Source organism: Dermacentor andersoni, chromosome 2, assembly GCF_023375885.2.
Source record: "Dermacentor andersoni chromosome 2, qqDerAnde1_hic_scaffold, whole genome shotgun sequence".
NCBI classification, from domain to species: domain Eukaryota; kingdom Metazoa; phylum Arthropoda; class Arachnida; order Ixodida; family Ixodidae; genus Dermacentor; species Dermacentor andersoni.
In genome coordinates, this window is record NC_092815.1 from 14,750,939 (window position 1) to 14,766,793 (window position 15,855).

The 15,855-nt window shown below is 49.4% G+C and overlaps 1 protein-coding gene across 1 annotated transcript in view; it reads left to right on the forward strand.

The window, feature by feature from the left end:
- LOC126542907 (phospholipid-transporting ATPase ABCA3-like) overlaps positions 1–15,855 on the forward strand; it is a 157,697-nt gene that overhangs the window by 113,309 nt on the left and 28,533 nt on the right. The window contains exons 3-9 of the mRNA XM_072286109.1: positions 6,727–7,118; positions 9,152–9,294; positions 9,996–10,131; positions 10,913–11,181; positions 12,070–12,307; positions 13,071–13,244; positions 14,794–14,972. Of these exons, the coding sequence (XP_072142210.1) occupies positions 6,727–7,118; positions 9,152–9,294; positions 9,996–10,131; positions 10,913–11,181; positions 12,070–12,307; positions 13,071–13,244; positions 14,794–14,972 (1,531 nt within the window). The remainder of the gene's footprint in view (positions 1–6,726; positions 7,119–9,151; positions 9,295–9,995; positions 10,132–10,912; positions 11,182–12,069; positions 12,308–13,070; positions 13,245–14,793; positions 14,973–15,855) is intronic.

Consider the following 15,855-nt stretch of genomic DNA (forward strand, 5'->3'; position numbering starts at 1 on the left):
CAAGCGGCAGCGGGATCACAAAAATACATGTTTAACAATTTTCCAAATTCAAAAACACCACTGGCATTTGCCACAAAGCTTGGTATCGCGTTCCAGAGTTCAATCACGGCAGGGAAAAAAGAAAAGCGGAACACATCACTGTGAGCAAAGTATGGGCGTAAAACATATTGATGATTAACACGACTGCTTCGTTTTCCTGGAAGCTGCACATACTCATCTTTGTTGATTTTAAATGTCCATGTAGTATTTTAAAAAAGCACTTTCACACGATTTTCTTGCCTTCACTCTCCTTGCCTTCACTCTCCCCCCCCCCCCCCTTTTTGTCTGTCTTGGTGCCGCCCTGGCTTCCCCCACCCCCTTTTTTCTTTTTTTTTCTTTTTTTCTGCTTCTATTTCTTTTCTTTTCTCCCCGCGTGCCGACTCTCACGCTCTTGTCCCCTCGTCTTGAGAATGAAGCTCACAGACGTCGGACGACAGCGCTTGTTTCCTCTGGTAATCTCTCTCTTTAAAACCAGCCGCCAGCGACAACACCCGCACGTGACGTCACTGCACTAACCCTTTAAAACTAACACGCCGAGGATGACGAGGCCGCCTTTGACGAAGATAGGTCCTCCTATCGAAACGTTGGCCCGCCTTTCTGAGGCACCTTATCCCTGTTTACAAACTTTATACCACAGTGTGCTATTCCATCTGTCAGCCCCTTTCTTGTTTTTGGACTTAATTGTGTAATGGTAGATAGTCCAGTACGGCAGCCATGCTGGGATGAGTAAAGTAAGCTATTCACTTCTAGAAATTGTAAGATATGTTTTGCGATGATGTGTTCTAGAAGTTTACAACTGATAGATGTGAGTGAAATGGGACGGTAATTATTTACAAGTGTGCGATCACCACCTTTGTACACTGGTATAACTACGGCCCTGCGCCAGTCTGTGGGTAGAGAATGCGTATGTAATGATTTCTCGAAAATTATCGTTAAGTAGTAGGACATCCATTCAGCACAGCGTTTCAGAAATTCAGGACAAATTCTGTTCGATCCACTAGATTTTTTTCCGTCTAAATTCAGCAGCAATTTGAACACCCCTTCTTGTTTGATTTCCAGATTTTCCATTGGGTAACGTGTAATATACGGTAAATGCTCGTTTGTATTCATGTTTGTATTATTAGTAAACACAGATTGAAAGAAGTAATTACAATGTTCGGCAACGTCCGCAGACTTTGTTAACTTTATGTTGTCTTTTACGATTTCTTCAATTTTATCTTTCCTATTGCTAAGATATCTCCAGAATTTTTGCGGAGAACTTTTCAGGAACCCTGTCAGTGTCTGTTCAGAGAATTGCTTTTTGGATAGTGTCAGAGTACGCCTCAACTCTGCGCGAAGTCTCGGTATTTCGTCCGAACCCTTTTTCTTTTTACGCAGTCACATTAGTTTTCTTTTCATGTGAATGATGCCGCGGTTAATCCAAGGTCGGCGTTGTTTAGACTTTTCTTTTCGGGTTGGCACAAATTGGTCCGCACAATGGTTTACTACATCCTTAAATTCATTCCAAAGCTCATCTACAGTTTTTTCCTTTGCGTGGTGCTCAACTTAGCCAAACGAAAATTACAAGAAATCTAATAGTGAATTGTCATCAGCACGTTTGTAGTCGTTTATCGTAATTACAGGGGAGCATTTCATACGGGACATACTGCTATAGTCACATTTACTACAAGCATTCTGTGATCGGAAATACCGTATTCAATTATCAACAAATGATGTTCTATATTATTGCATAGGAACACTGTGAAAGTGGCGAATGTTCGCCAAGAAATGCTTCGCAGTTAAAATTGGGATGTGGCCGAAAAGGTTGCTGATCGCTATAGGCGCTGAATAATTTTTAGCCCCAGAAGAACTCCCTCAGACGCACATACTGGCATGAACAACTTTTGTCACTGGAAACCAGGACTCCGTTTCAGTGTCAATTCTTTTATATTTTCGAGCAGGAAGGACGACCACGCATTATACAGAAAAGTCCTAGTTTCGCCCGAAAGGCGAAGCATAGATTGCGATAGCAAATTAGGAGGCAGCTATACGAAGTAAAGATATCAGTTTTATCGGCCGTACGAACTTGCAAACGCTTACTAAATAAATTAACAAGCACTGTGTCACGCGCTCAAAGATAAACATGAACTCTTCTTGCTCAATGACCGCGGCAACTCGCTGTCAAGACACTGGAGTGAAGAAGCGCGGCAGCAGCAACGAGCAAATTGACCTTCGTGCTGTCTCTCGTTGCAACGCGAACTAAACGTCGAAAGCACAGCGCATGCGAAGCTACCTGCATTCCGCGCAATTTGTCCACATCGCAGATCGCTTTGAAGATGAGGCCCACGCGGGTGCGCACTTTGTCCACGTCGCAGCTCGTTTGAAAGATACGGCGGCCGCGTGGCTGCGCCGTAAGCAGCAGCCGCCGCAGTAGAACCCCCGCCCCTCCCTTGCCTCCCCCGCGTGCCTCACGCGCGACAGCAGACGGCGCGCTTCCGCTCCGCCTTACTCCCTCGCTCACGAAAGCTTTCACTCGCACATAAATAGGTACTGCGCGCGGCGACGATGTTATCGTGTTTAGACTTCATACGGGACATACCGGCGACGGCGACGGCAAAAATGCGCTTGTAGTGCCCATATATTTGTTATCGCAATAAAATTAAATAAAAGCAACCGGGCGGCACACGTTTGTCAGCGTGATCAACGGCTAGGGTTAAGAGATAGCGGCAGTCTCTGTGTACACTCGAGACGTCAACTCCGCAGAGAAACGGCGATATAACCCTGGCGGTTACGACGGGCAATGGACAAGAACACATCACAGTCATCACGGACTCGCAAACACCATGCAGAAACAACCAAACAGGTCGCATTTCCAAAAAAAACTCTGGACATGGTGAAGAAACCATAAAGTTTGCTAGTAATATACATTGTACTGGCCCCGGAAAACGAGTTTCTGGCTGGTAATCTGTTCGAAATCACATTGTCCGGGCTGTCCCACTGGGTTCACGCAACTTGAGCGATAAGTTAAAAATATGCAAATGCCACGTAGCAGGACAGAACAAAGGTAAATTTGTTTGAGGTTGCTTGGAGATGTACAAATTATATTTTAAATTCAGTCTTACTACATAAATACTCTTACCTAATTAATCAACTTCTCAAATGTTATGAGTAGATTAAAAGTGTCAATAAAAATTGTATAGCAACATGAAAAACTCCAAATACAGCTGGTAAGTTGGTCAATACATGCTACGGAAAAGTGTTTTTCTGAGCGTGTACTCCAGTGTACTCCCTCCCAACAAGGGCACACCACAAGGTGGTGTCATCTCTCCCACGCTGTTCAACGTCGCCATGATTGGTCTCGCAAGCATACTGCAGGATGTAGCAGGTCTTCGGCACGCAATCTACGCAGACGATATAACGCTCTGGACCACAACAGGGTCCCTCGTTGAAAAAGAAGAGCGGCTGCAAACTGCAGCAAATCTCATCCAAGATTACGTCGGCCAACGGGGTCTACAATGCTCCCCCGAGAAATCTGAGCTCCTACGAGTCTGGCGAGGCCGGGGTAACCACGCAGTCCCAACAGACCCAACAAGAAGACTCGAGGTACGCCTCAACGGGGGCCTCATACCAGAGAAGCCATTGCTGAGGGTGCTGGGCATGTGGCTGCAGTCCAACCAGCGGGCCACACACACCCTTACACTCCTTAAAACCAGTGTCAAGACGGTATCACGCATGATCTCCCGCGTAACATCCAAGAACAGAGGCATGAAGGAAAGGGACACCCTCCGACTGGTCAGTAGCCTGGTGGTGAGCAGAATCACGTACAGCCTGCCTTACTACCACCTCACACAGTCCGAGACAAAGCAGGCCGACACACTTTTGAGGATGGCTTTGAAGACCGCTCTCCGCCTGCCGATGAGTACATCGACTGAAAAATTATTGGCGCTAGGGTTGCACAACACCCTCAGCGAACTGACAGAAGCCCATTACGTCTCGCAACAACAGAGACTTGCGCGGACTCGCACGGGCCGGCAGGTCCTACAAACCTTGGGGTTCCCAGCAATAACAACACGAACCCAAGAAACCTGCTTGATACCTCGTCACGTCCAGGACAGGTTTCACGTTGCCCCGATACCACGCAACATGGACCCTAACCTACACTCCGGCAGGAGGAGAGCAAGGGCCCAGTACATGGAGAAAGCATTCAGGTTCAGTACAACGGCCCGTTTTACGGACGCCGCCATGTATGGGACGAACAACAAGGGCGCAGTTGCAGTGGCATGCGACCACCGAGGCCACGTTACCTCCGCGGCATCCACCCGCCCCTGCACGATTACGGAAGCCGAAGAGCTGGCCATTGCGTTAGCCATCCGCGAGGGCCTACACGCAAACCAACCATTGACGATCCTCACGGATTCCCAGCAGGCCTGTCGCAACTTCCTACAGGGTAGAATTGGAAGACCTGCTGCACAAGTCCTAGCCGGAATACTCAAGGAGGACTCTGAGGACTTCACAACCCGAACCATCATCTGGATACCGGGCCACACTGGCATCACGGGCAACCTGCAAGCCGACAGAGCAGCTCGAGGATTCGTACATAACCGAGCACTCATCACGCCGGCTGCAGAAGACCTGGACCCTGTCGACCTCGAGTATTCAGCCATCGTGAACTACCACAGAGGGCGTCGCTTGCGATATCCACCACCCCATCGAAACCTAACGACAGAAGAAGCCGCTGCCTGGCGTAGGCTCCAGACAGGCACTTACACGAACCTACACATATTACATCGGATACACCCCACAGCCTACAGGGACGAATGCCCATGGTGTGGGGCCACACCAACCCTATACCACATTACGTGGGAGTGCACACTACACAACATAGAACACCCAGACACGAACACAACGAGGGAGCAATGGGAGGCACTGCTGTCCAGCTCGGCCCTCGACGACCAGCTCAAGCTGATTAAGAGAGCTGAGAAGATGGCAAGAGCCAGCGGAGCCCTGGACTAAGGGCCCCGACCATTAGCGGTTTTTCTGATTATTCTTTTAATAAAGTTTATCTGTCTATCTATCTATCTGAGCGTGAGAAAAGCCCGCTAATTCACTCGAAATTGCCGCGCGACTCGCCGCTCGAGGCACTTAGCGTGTATTCGCGGCCTTCTGTCAATTACGGTGGCAGAACAGCGTCAAGATAATGCACGAGGAATCTTCGACTTTGTCATGTTTCGTTCCTTCTTTTATCTGTTTATTACGGCGAAGCTGTCTATTGCTAGGATTCCGTGGATCTTTCGTGTCCGTCAACAAATCTGTGTGATCAAAAACTATAATCGTCAGCAATGGCTCCTGCCACGGCTCGCGTGTTCACCGTCGTCTTCTAGCAGAGCTGGCTCGTCTCCGCAGCTCGACGTAACCGCATGAACGCGCGCGTGCAGCTTACTGCTCGCGCGCTGGTCGTCGTCTTCTTCCACAGCTGGCTCCGTTGGCGCCCATCGTGCTCCCATACCGTCCCTCCCTCTGCGTATGCGCTGGCTGCTCTGGCCCACTGCCAGTCGGTGCGGCGATTTCAGTATCAAATTCTTTGCCTCGACATATCGCGAAATGAAAACACGAATGTATACAACGAATGAATAATACGAATGAACGCGGATGTACAAAAATAAATGTGTGTACGTACCTTTCTTCCCGATGACCGCCAGTCATGACAATAAATATATTCGTACCTTTGTTCTAAATTCTGTTTCACCTCTTTGTCGTGTGCTACGCAGCTCGTTGGTCATCCACCTCCACGGGGTGGAATGGCTCATGGTTTTTTTTCCTTCTGTTCAAGTAGGCGTACTGAATGCTCCCTTCAGGTCTTTCCTTCTGGCAGTCGTGGCCAATTTGTAGCTATGGTTGCTGTCTGTCATCAGCTCTTCTGTCTTTCTGCAAATTTTTGAAACTTTATTCACTTCTAATGTAAAGTTAAACAAAGCTCAACCAAGTTCAACTGCCAGTGCGCGCTCTGTAGCTCTGTGGAAAAACGGTAGAAGAAGAAGCTGCGAGCGTGCCGCCCTCGCGGCCACGCTCTCCCAGTATTCCGTCCTCGTGCAGCTGTTCGGAAGAAAGAAAGCGCTGCTCGGTCGCTGGCCCTACCAGGCAGCAAGACTGCTATACCCTCAGGTGGGCTTGCGTGGTCGCGTCAAACTTGGCTTTAGAGAGGCCTGTGCGTCTCAAACGAGGCATATCCTTCCCCCTACCTGTCCCCCTCCCCTGCCTTTTTTTCTTTTCTTTGTTCCAACGAAACCCTCGTTCACTCGCTAAAGGGCAACACAAACCTAACGCAAGTGAGCGGCGCAAACCGGCTTCGGTTCTGTAGCGAGAAGATATCGTATCTGCAATATGTTTTCACTACAAACGTTCCGCGTACTCTAATGCCATACATTTTCCAGTTCGAGCTCGTACTCTGGCTCTTTTCAGCCGTGGTGGCTCACTTAAGCTACGGCGTTCGGCCTGTTGAAGACATCACGGGTTCCATTCCCCACCACTGCAGCCGCATTCCGATGGAGGCAAAGCATTCCTGCAAGGTGCCTTCGGTGCATGTTAATCCCTAAGTGCATGGTCAAAACTAATCCGGAACCCTCCCCACGGTGCCTCTTACAGCTTGTGATTTGCGTTTGACGTTAAAACTTGAGACCTAATTTTATTTTATGCATTTTTTTTCATTAGCGCCTGGATACCGAGCCCCTTTGACGAACGTGTCGCGCCGCTGGGTCCGAGGCTGTGCGGAGGCACCATGGGAGTGTCGTGGACGCACCTGTGGCTGCTCGTGTGGAAGTGCTACGTGATCGTGGTGAAGCGCCACTGGGTCGCCTTCATAATGGAGCTGGTGGCGCCCGCCGCGGTGTCCCTGACGCTGGTGTTCTCGCGCCAGTACATGGACTACTCTCGCGTGCGGAACGTGACGTACTTCGAGCCATTCCCCGTGCAGAGGCTGCCGCCGCGCTTCCACGTGCCACCGCCCAGCGCACCTCGCTGGTTGCTGCTCTACGCGCCGGACACCAACGCCACCGCAGCTGTGCTCGGGGCGATGGCCGAAAACTCCAACCCGCCTCTGATGGGTAAAGCACGTTGCAAACATTATTCGTATACCAGCCAACAGGGTATGGTGTACGTGATAGTGATAGACTGCCCTTTTTTGTCTGCACCCTATATGCGTGCTTGTAAGCGTACAGTTTGTCTATCGTGGCATTGATTATTATTAATGCAATTATTCTCTTTAGGATACTTGACCCCTGTTCCGGTAGCATCTAGTGGTGTCTCTAACCGTTTCCCACCAACTTGAGTTACTCAGTAGTCCATGATGAATGGGTAGAACATGGGACTCCTATGCCGAAGGAACCGCTTTTGAAAAGAGCCGTTGAGCCAAACTCAGTCACTGGATATGTGCTGCTCTCCAATTCCAAAAAAAAAAAAAAAAATTCTTTGGTGCTGGATGGAATCGAACCTGCGGCATACCGGTACGTATTCAGTTGTCTGAATAAACGCGCACGCCCTCTTCGCGGCAGCGCCCGGCGTGCGCGGCAGCGTGCCCACAAAGGCTGCGCACCCGCCTCATAGATGGCGCGTTTAGGCGTTGACCACACGGTGCGTGTCGCTACATTGATTCGCTGATGATCGCATTAACGTCGCCATTCATCGTGAGATGAGGTGCGCGGGAATTATTATTGCGATAGCAATTATAAGGACACTCCAAGCGAATTTTCGCCGTCGGTGTCGGCCTCCGTATTTATTTAGCCGTTATTTATTTATTTATTTATTTATTTATTTATTTATTTATTTATTTATTTATTAACCTACTGCCAATCCAATTGCAGGAGGCCAAAACAGAATGAGAATGAAAAGCAATTACAGATAAAGTGTCAATAGGCAGTTACAGATTTTATACTATATTATTTGCGGCCATACGTACGCCATATGCTTATCCGTGCCGTATGTGCGGGCTGTATTGCTACACTATTCACTTACTAAATTTGCTCATACGAGATCTTACGTACTTGGCTATAAGTTATTCGTCAGAATTTTGAGAATGGCAGCCCACAAACAAATAGCATAAAACCAAACATTCACATGCCATTTATCTTAGATATTTCCAGACTAATAAATATTAAAAGTGCAAAACAATGTCAGTGCTCTAACCTGAAAGTGATGTACTGGCGCGGCTGTTTACGGGGGCAGCCTAGTGGAGCGTGTGCGATGTCATTAGAGGCCCTGCACGGCGTCTTAAAGCTTTTCAGGGCGCCAGAAATTTCGGCGCACCCGCGTATGTTGCGTCTGCGTGACCCGCGTCCGAGAAGATCAAGCCCAAAACGAAACCTTGTTATCGCAGTCAGTGCTTCGCGCTTCGCGCGAAATTGCCAATTTTTAACGATATATTTCGGAAGCAAAAACAAGCGCAGTTATCAATTTGGCATACACAAGGCTATAATAGAGACATTTAATTGACAATGGCTCAGTGATGTAGGTTTAAAACAATCATTTAACTCTACTGCGCACCAAGTTCTCAGTTTCCCGCATGAGACATCGCTCAGATATTGATTGCGCGGAACTAAGCTTCCTTGAGTAGTTCGCACCAATGTGTCGTTGTCGCACCACAGCGCGTATTCTACAGGCTACCAGACAATGCATTCTCGGCTTACACGAACAGCTGCTAGCAGTCTTCGCGTTGAACAGTTCACTGGGCCTGGTATTCACAAAACTTGGTTAGCTCAGTGCATCATAATAATTACACCAGTCAATAGTGACAGCTAAGGCGCCTGGACGTCCAGGTACTCGTATTCAGTGCATTGACCAGGAGGCTCTTCTTGAGCTCAGACTACGCTGCGTTCCTGGCCGCGACGTTGACGAGCGCCTTTAATGCGCCACATCGTTTAGCCCAAGTATTGGGGGTAGGCTCCGGACTTTGCAAGAATGGAAGTCATTGCGGAGAATGCAATGCACAAAGAAAATCTCAGCAAACAGGTATTAGTGTGGCGATGCGGTGTCGCGAATTCGTTGAAGTTTCAAAATGTGTGTTGCGTAGTGCGCCTCTAGCTCACTTGAGCATGTCATGAGCGTCATGAGCATTTGGAGAAGGGAGTAACATCACCTCCAGTGCAAGGATTCGAGACGGAGGAGGCTATGGTAAACCACTACACGGCCGCCATGGCGCACCGGGACTCCATCCTTGGAGGCGTCGTGTTTGTCGGCCTCAACCTGAACGCGAGTGGGACATTGCCGCTGGATATCCATTTCAAGGCAAGTATCGCAAGCTGCCAAAGCTCCCAGCACTATATTGGAGCTGATTTCGTTGATCGAGTTCCCGCCCTTTTGTTCAACTGGAATACCCTTTGTGGGGATGCTAAACTCGCAAGCACCGCTGATGTTTTCCCCGCATGGTACTCGCTTCTCCTCTAATCTAGCTTCCCCGCATAGGGATGAGCCGCCGGGGCCGGTTGTTGCAGAATAGTACGAGATGTGGCGCGAGTGTTGCGCTGCTAACGCCACCTTACGCGGGGTCACTCGGGCGCGAAAGGGAATTGACTCTTCTTATTTGGCTCGGGGTTGGCTGTGTGCGCGGTCGTTTCTCGTGCACGCTTCGCGAGACCGTTCTGCGAAAGTTTTTGTAGCGGGACACCGGGGTGGTCGAACCCGATCGCTCGAACGCGCCACCGTTCGCGTAACTGTACACGCGAACAGCTAGGTCTTGGTGTCCAGCATGAAGGGTGGGCATATTCGCTCGATATCCTGTCGCGGTGAGTTGGGCTTCCTCGATTCGTAAGCGCCCATTACATGTTCTGTTGGTAGCAATTCGGCTAGCTGGCATTTGTGTATAGAAGACGCAGTAAATGCCCACGAGTTTGTTCCCACTACTGTGCTGTCCTTCCTTTGTCCCAAGAGCACGTTTAAGACCACGCATCTCCCAACATAGCTGGGACTTACTTTTTGAATGCCTGCAGATCCGACTCAAAGCGGCCCCTCGGATGAGGCTGTCGCAGGCGGAGCCCTACCAGTCGTGGAGCACCGACAGTAACTTTCCCATGTTGCCTTTGTTCTCGCCGCGTCATCCTGAGACCAAGTTTGACGGTAGCCCAGGTGACCATTAAGTTTTTTTTGTGTGTGTGTGCATTTGTCCGCACCAGATGATACTTGAGCCAAATGTGCACACTGCTTGGGAACTTGGGAAATATGGCCACAACTCTGTGGGCTTTTACAATGTCGGGCAAGAGTTATTGCAGTTCTAAGTCGTTTCAAACGTGGAAGGAAGTGCAATTACTTGTCTGCGGCGCCACTGCGCGCTTGATTATGTCACCGACGCACTTATATCTAATTGGGGAGCTCGTCTACGTCAATGCCGCATATTTAATTGCAATAGAACGCCTCACTGCCGTCATGACCTTCCTTTTTCTGCAATTTTTTTCTTGAAACAAAACTTTTTCATGAGAAATGCAGCGCCTCCTTTGCTCAGGTAAATCTACATACATTTATATCTGTGATTTATATCTGAGTCAATGTGAACCACGTCTATAATTGAGAGTGCCGTAGGCAGTTGCAATTAAAAGCGTTAACCAACTGCCGTCTGCATCCCGTCTATACTTTATATAGTATAAACAGGCTGCGATGCCTCTCGGCTATGGCCAGATCGTTATTTGTGATTTTGGATGTTTAACCAAGTGTTCTGCATAGCCTGTACAGACATGCGTACACACACTACATTCACTATGCTAGTGGCCCAGTAGTGCAGCGCCTATATATTATTAACCTGAAGCATTCTATAGGAAGCTAATTAGTGTATACGATCTCTAACTTTTGAACGAAGCACCCTACATTGCATGTAAGAATTTTGGCCCTGACGTCGAGATGGACCATTGCGCAGGTTATGTGGCCGAGGGCTTCCTGTACCTGCAGCGACAGGTGTTCAAGCACACACTCGAGTTCCTGCAGGCGCAGGAGCAGCACTACCCGGACGAGCCTCCCCCGGTCACGCACCTGCGGCTACAGCGGTTCCCGCTACCGCCGCACACAGTAGACAGCTTCTACTTTATCGTCCACTACTTCCTGCCAATCATTGTGCTGCTCAGTTACATCTATCCCTCGCTGGCCGCCGTCCGTCAGGTCGGCTACGAGAAGGAGTCTGGCATGAAGGTCCGTCATTCTCAGCTCTGTTACAAGAACTGTAAAACACACAAAGCACATGTTACGCACATTTGAAGTTTTTCTGAAGTCAACAAATTATGCGGACACTTCCAGTGAGAGAGAGAGAGAGGACACTTCCAGTGCTACGCCTTTTCTCGTATATACGTGTTCTAAATTCCTAGATTGGTTTCCTCTGTTTCTGCACAGCGGGCTATGAGGACGGGCTATGAGGACGGACTATATTTGACCACCTCCGGTTCCTTTGTGTGCACTTAAAGTATAGTGCGTGAGGGTTTTAGATGCCGTCCCCACCGGAATCCGGCCGCCTTTGCCGCAAGTCCAACCCGACACCTCTTACTCGGCTTCATAATCACACTGAGCTACCGCCAGGCTATCCATTCCGTTACGACTTTTCTGCTTTTGCCACTCAGAATTGATTACTTTACAGCTTTATCGACTTTCAGTGTAATATTATTTGTACCTTGCAACGTAAGAAATAAAAGGAAGTATCTTGTCCAGCAACCGGAATAACAAAAGTTAAGGTATAGTCAGATTTTAAGTCTGCATGCACTGCTGCTAAGTAACGCCGAACAACGGCCAAAATAGGCTAGTTGCGCTGGCTTCAAGTTTACAAGGCACAAGACGCATTGTAATGGGAGCCGCATGCAGTATAGCGTAGTGTGCCAAGTGCAATTCTCATCGTGGAGGAAATTTTGTTGCTTATTTTAGCTGAGTGCGCGTGCGTGTGCTTGTGTGTGCTCGCCTGTTGTGCACGTGTGTGCGTGTTGTGCATGTGTGTCTGAGCGTGTGCGTGTTCGATACAAAGTTCAGCTCGTTCACACGTTCAGTGTAAAATGCTGCGCAATGTACAATGCCTTTCTCTGCCGCTTCCACCAGGACCTGCTTGAGATGATGGGCGTGAACCCCTGGCTAAACTACGCGGCCTGGTTCTTAACCACGTTGGCCGTGATGACTGCCAGCTCCGGGCTGCTGGTGATTGTAGTCACGGCGCCGCTCTCGAGCCACGGGCCTGTGCTGCGCAACAGCGACCCGGTCGTCTTTTTCGTGCTACTTGTCGCGTATTCGGCCAGCTCCACTTCGTTCTCATTTTTCGTCGGATCGTTCTTCAACAATGGTACGCCAGACAACTGCATAGTTCTGGCTGGCAACAGCGTAGAATCCAAAGACATCATAAAGAGACTAAATACTGTGCTATACAGGATTTATCTTTTTTAGCAGGACATTAAAATGCACTCTAATGACCCGAATATTCGTGATGCCTAATTAGCCAATTACCGATATTGCCTAACATATCTGATCTGTTTAGGGCAGCTATGGACATGTCCGTTTTTCAGGGATTCGGAGATTACCACTTCTCAAAATGCAGGCTGTCCATGGCCTGACCATAACCTGGTGCTGCTGTGGCACAAACACTCGCCTCCTAGCTAGCAGTGCCATCGGCTACGGTCCCAAGAAGCTGTCGATCGCATATCTTAGTGGTTGATTTTGATGAGGATGCCGTGTGCTGCATGCAATAATGGCATAGTTAAGTTTTATATGCATTAATACATGCGAAACACGTGACTCGATCACCCTTGCACTTCATCTCTATGATTTCGTTTGCTTCATTTGACAAAATTTATAACGCTATGAATACTTGAGAAGCAGAAATTTTTGCAGACGAGGCAGCTTATTCACAGGCTGGTGCGGCTTTTCTTACCAACAAAATTAAGACTATATTAGTCAGGTGAGACCAGTATTATCCCGTAACTTTCGTAAACAGCGATGCGTTCAATGTATGATATCGGTCTTGATGCCTGTGAGCAAGTCTTCACTCGACCGCCGCTACGACTGGGCCATATGCTTGGCCTCTGTGCATTCTCTGTTGTCCCACGCAGCGAACACTTCGGTGGCGGCACTGGCCGTGGCTTACATCACGACCTTCTCACCGTTCCTGTTCTTCTTCTCGCTTAACGACGACCACACGCTTCCCACACTGGTGGCCGGCTGTCTGCTTTGCAACACTGCACTGCCCGTGGGCATCACCGTGACCACGTTACTCGAAGCGAGTGGTGAGTTCCCCAGTTGCACTTCGACAACGATATATCTTTTTTCATGTCCACTACGTAGGGGCCATGCGATAGGGGACACGTGTAGAGCCGACAATGTTGTTCTGTAATCAGAAGCAGCTGTATTTCGGCCACCATTAAGAAGTGATAAGCATGGGCAGGCTCTATCTAGATAGCCTGAAGCAAGGTTTGGGTACGGGCTAGTTGGTATTCCATTGTTTCGATCACTTAGAACGCATACAAGGACAAGGGACCAAAAGAACGACGAAGACAAGCGCTGACTTCCAGCTGATTTTTATTTTCAGCAACACGCATATATACTGAGACACCAAGACAAAAGCGCCCCCCCCCCCCCCCCCCCCCAAAGCATCAAATCGACATGAGTGAGCATTCAAAATTCAAAGGAACCATGACCGCTGCCTAAGATGAACGAGAGCGCATGTGCGACCTGAGAAGAACCCGTTCTTTATCCGTTAATGCAATTGAAGGCTTACTGAGTCACCTTCGGTAATCGCTGCTGCTTCAATGATAAGTCTGGTGCATACATTATATTTCAAATTTGTAGATAGCTGTACGAAGTAAGGATAGTAGCTTTATCGGCCGCATAAACTTTTAAACATTCTCTTACTAACTAAATTAACAATGATAGAATTGGTAAGCGTGACTCGACGAGGAAGTAAAAAGAAAGACACGTGGAGATAGCGCTAGTGTGTCTGCTTCTTTCTACGTACTTGTTCAGTCGCGCTTACACATTCTATCGTGTATTCAAACCAGCTAGCCCGTCAACGTGTTTTAACTAAATTAACCAGCACGGTGTCACGCGCGCACAGGTAACTATGAACACACATCGCTCGATGACCGCGGGAACTGTCTGTGAAAACGCTGGAGTTAGGAATCGCGGCAGAAGCCGCGAGCCAATTGACCTCCGTGCATATGTAGCTTCAACGCGTACGAAACGTCGAAAGCACAGCGCATACGAAGGCACCGGCACTACGCGGACTCTGCAAACATTGCAGATCGCTTTGAAGATGAGGCCCGCGCGGGCGCGCACTTTGGACACGTCGCCCACTGCTTCCCAGACGCACGAGCGTCCGTATACGGCGTCCGCCAAAGGCGTCTATGCGGCGTTCGCGATTCGCGTGGCCAATGCCGTAGTAGACGCTGCGGTTGTCTCCACTCTGTATGGAGCGGCGGGCGAGGAGGACATCGAGGCGTCGCAGTAGCCGCCGGAGAACACCTCTCCTCCCTCGCCTCACTCCCCTGTTTCTCGTGCCACAGGAGAGGGCACGCAAACGGGCCGCGTTCCTCGCTCGCGCACGCGAGATCGAACCGCGTTCCCCGGCTCACCCTAGCACGCTTTCACTCATACGGAACATCACGGCGACAGCGACGCCAACGGCAGAAATGCGACTGGTGTTTGCTATAGCAATAAAAGAAAGATATTGCTTATTTGTTTGTCATACTTTGTCATGCAGCCTCCATTAATCCATGCTCTAAATTTAGCAGCGAGCATGCTTTTTGTACACATCTGATGAACTATTACGCTCTTCAGGTGATGGTATCCAGTGGCACAACCTTGACGTGAACCCCAGCCCTGGTCAAGGCCTGTCGTTGATGTCGGTAATACTGCTGCTTGTCTTCGATACATTTATGTACATCGTGGTGCTCTGGTACGTCGAGGTGCTGGCCGCTAGTCAGCCGAGGATCAGCTGGCGACTATCTCTGATAAAGGTGAGGATTTGCTGTTTCGCCATATTCGCCGAGGTATGCACGCAAATGTTGACCTTTTTCCGCGGTTTCTTTTTTTAAAGAAAGTCGCCGTTTCGCCCGAAAGACGAGGCTTTGATAGCGATAGCAATGTACTAAATTACACGAAGTAAGGTTCATAGTTTTATCGGCCATATGAATCGGCCACATAAACAACCATGGTATCACGCAAGCACGGTTAAATATGAACAGATCTCACTTGATGAACGCGAGCATTCGCTGTTAAAACGCTGACGTGATAAAGTGCGCCTGCAGTGGTGAGCGAACGCTTCGTGCTGCCTGTAGCTTCAACGAGCCTCAAACTAGGCGCACGGGAAGGCGGCACACATCAAGCCACCAGGCATCTCCGCTCACCTGAGCTTTGCATCCGCCGGAGAAATTCTTAGACAAGGCCGCGTACGTGCGAAGTCACCGTGCCGGGCTAGAACAGAGGACGCGCGCTTGCCTGCCCCCCTCTCCCCCTCACCTCCGCTCCAGCCTAGCATGCACTTTATCACGTGACCGCCATCATTGTACGTGTGGGCACACGATGCTCATCAAGCCACGATCATTTTTGGTCAACCTCGCACGCTTTTGAAGCGAAAAGCTTCACTACGCTAGTCAACACCACGCTTCGCGCGAGCCGGCGTATGTAGGAATTGACTATGTAAACGTGTTCCGAGTCGGAATTGGCTCCGTAAGCGTGTTCGGAGTCGGCGTAGGTGGCCACTGCCGCGCGCTATGCGTCATCGTTTGACGTTCGCGGCAAGCGAGTGTTTATCGCGGAGGCCGGCTATATAACCGCTTGCCGGAGAATAGGCGTGCGCATTCAACATGGAAGGAGAAGAGAGATACTACCGATACAAAA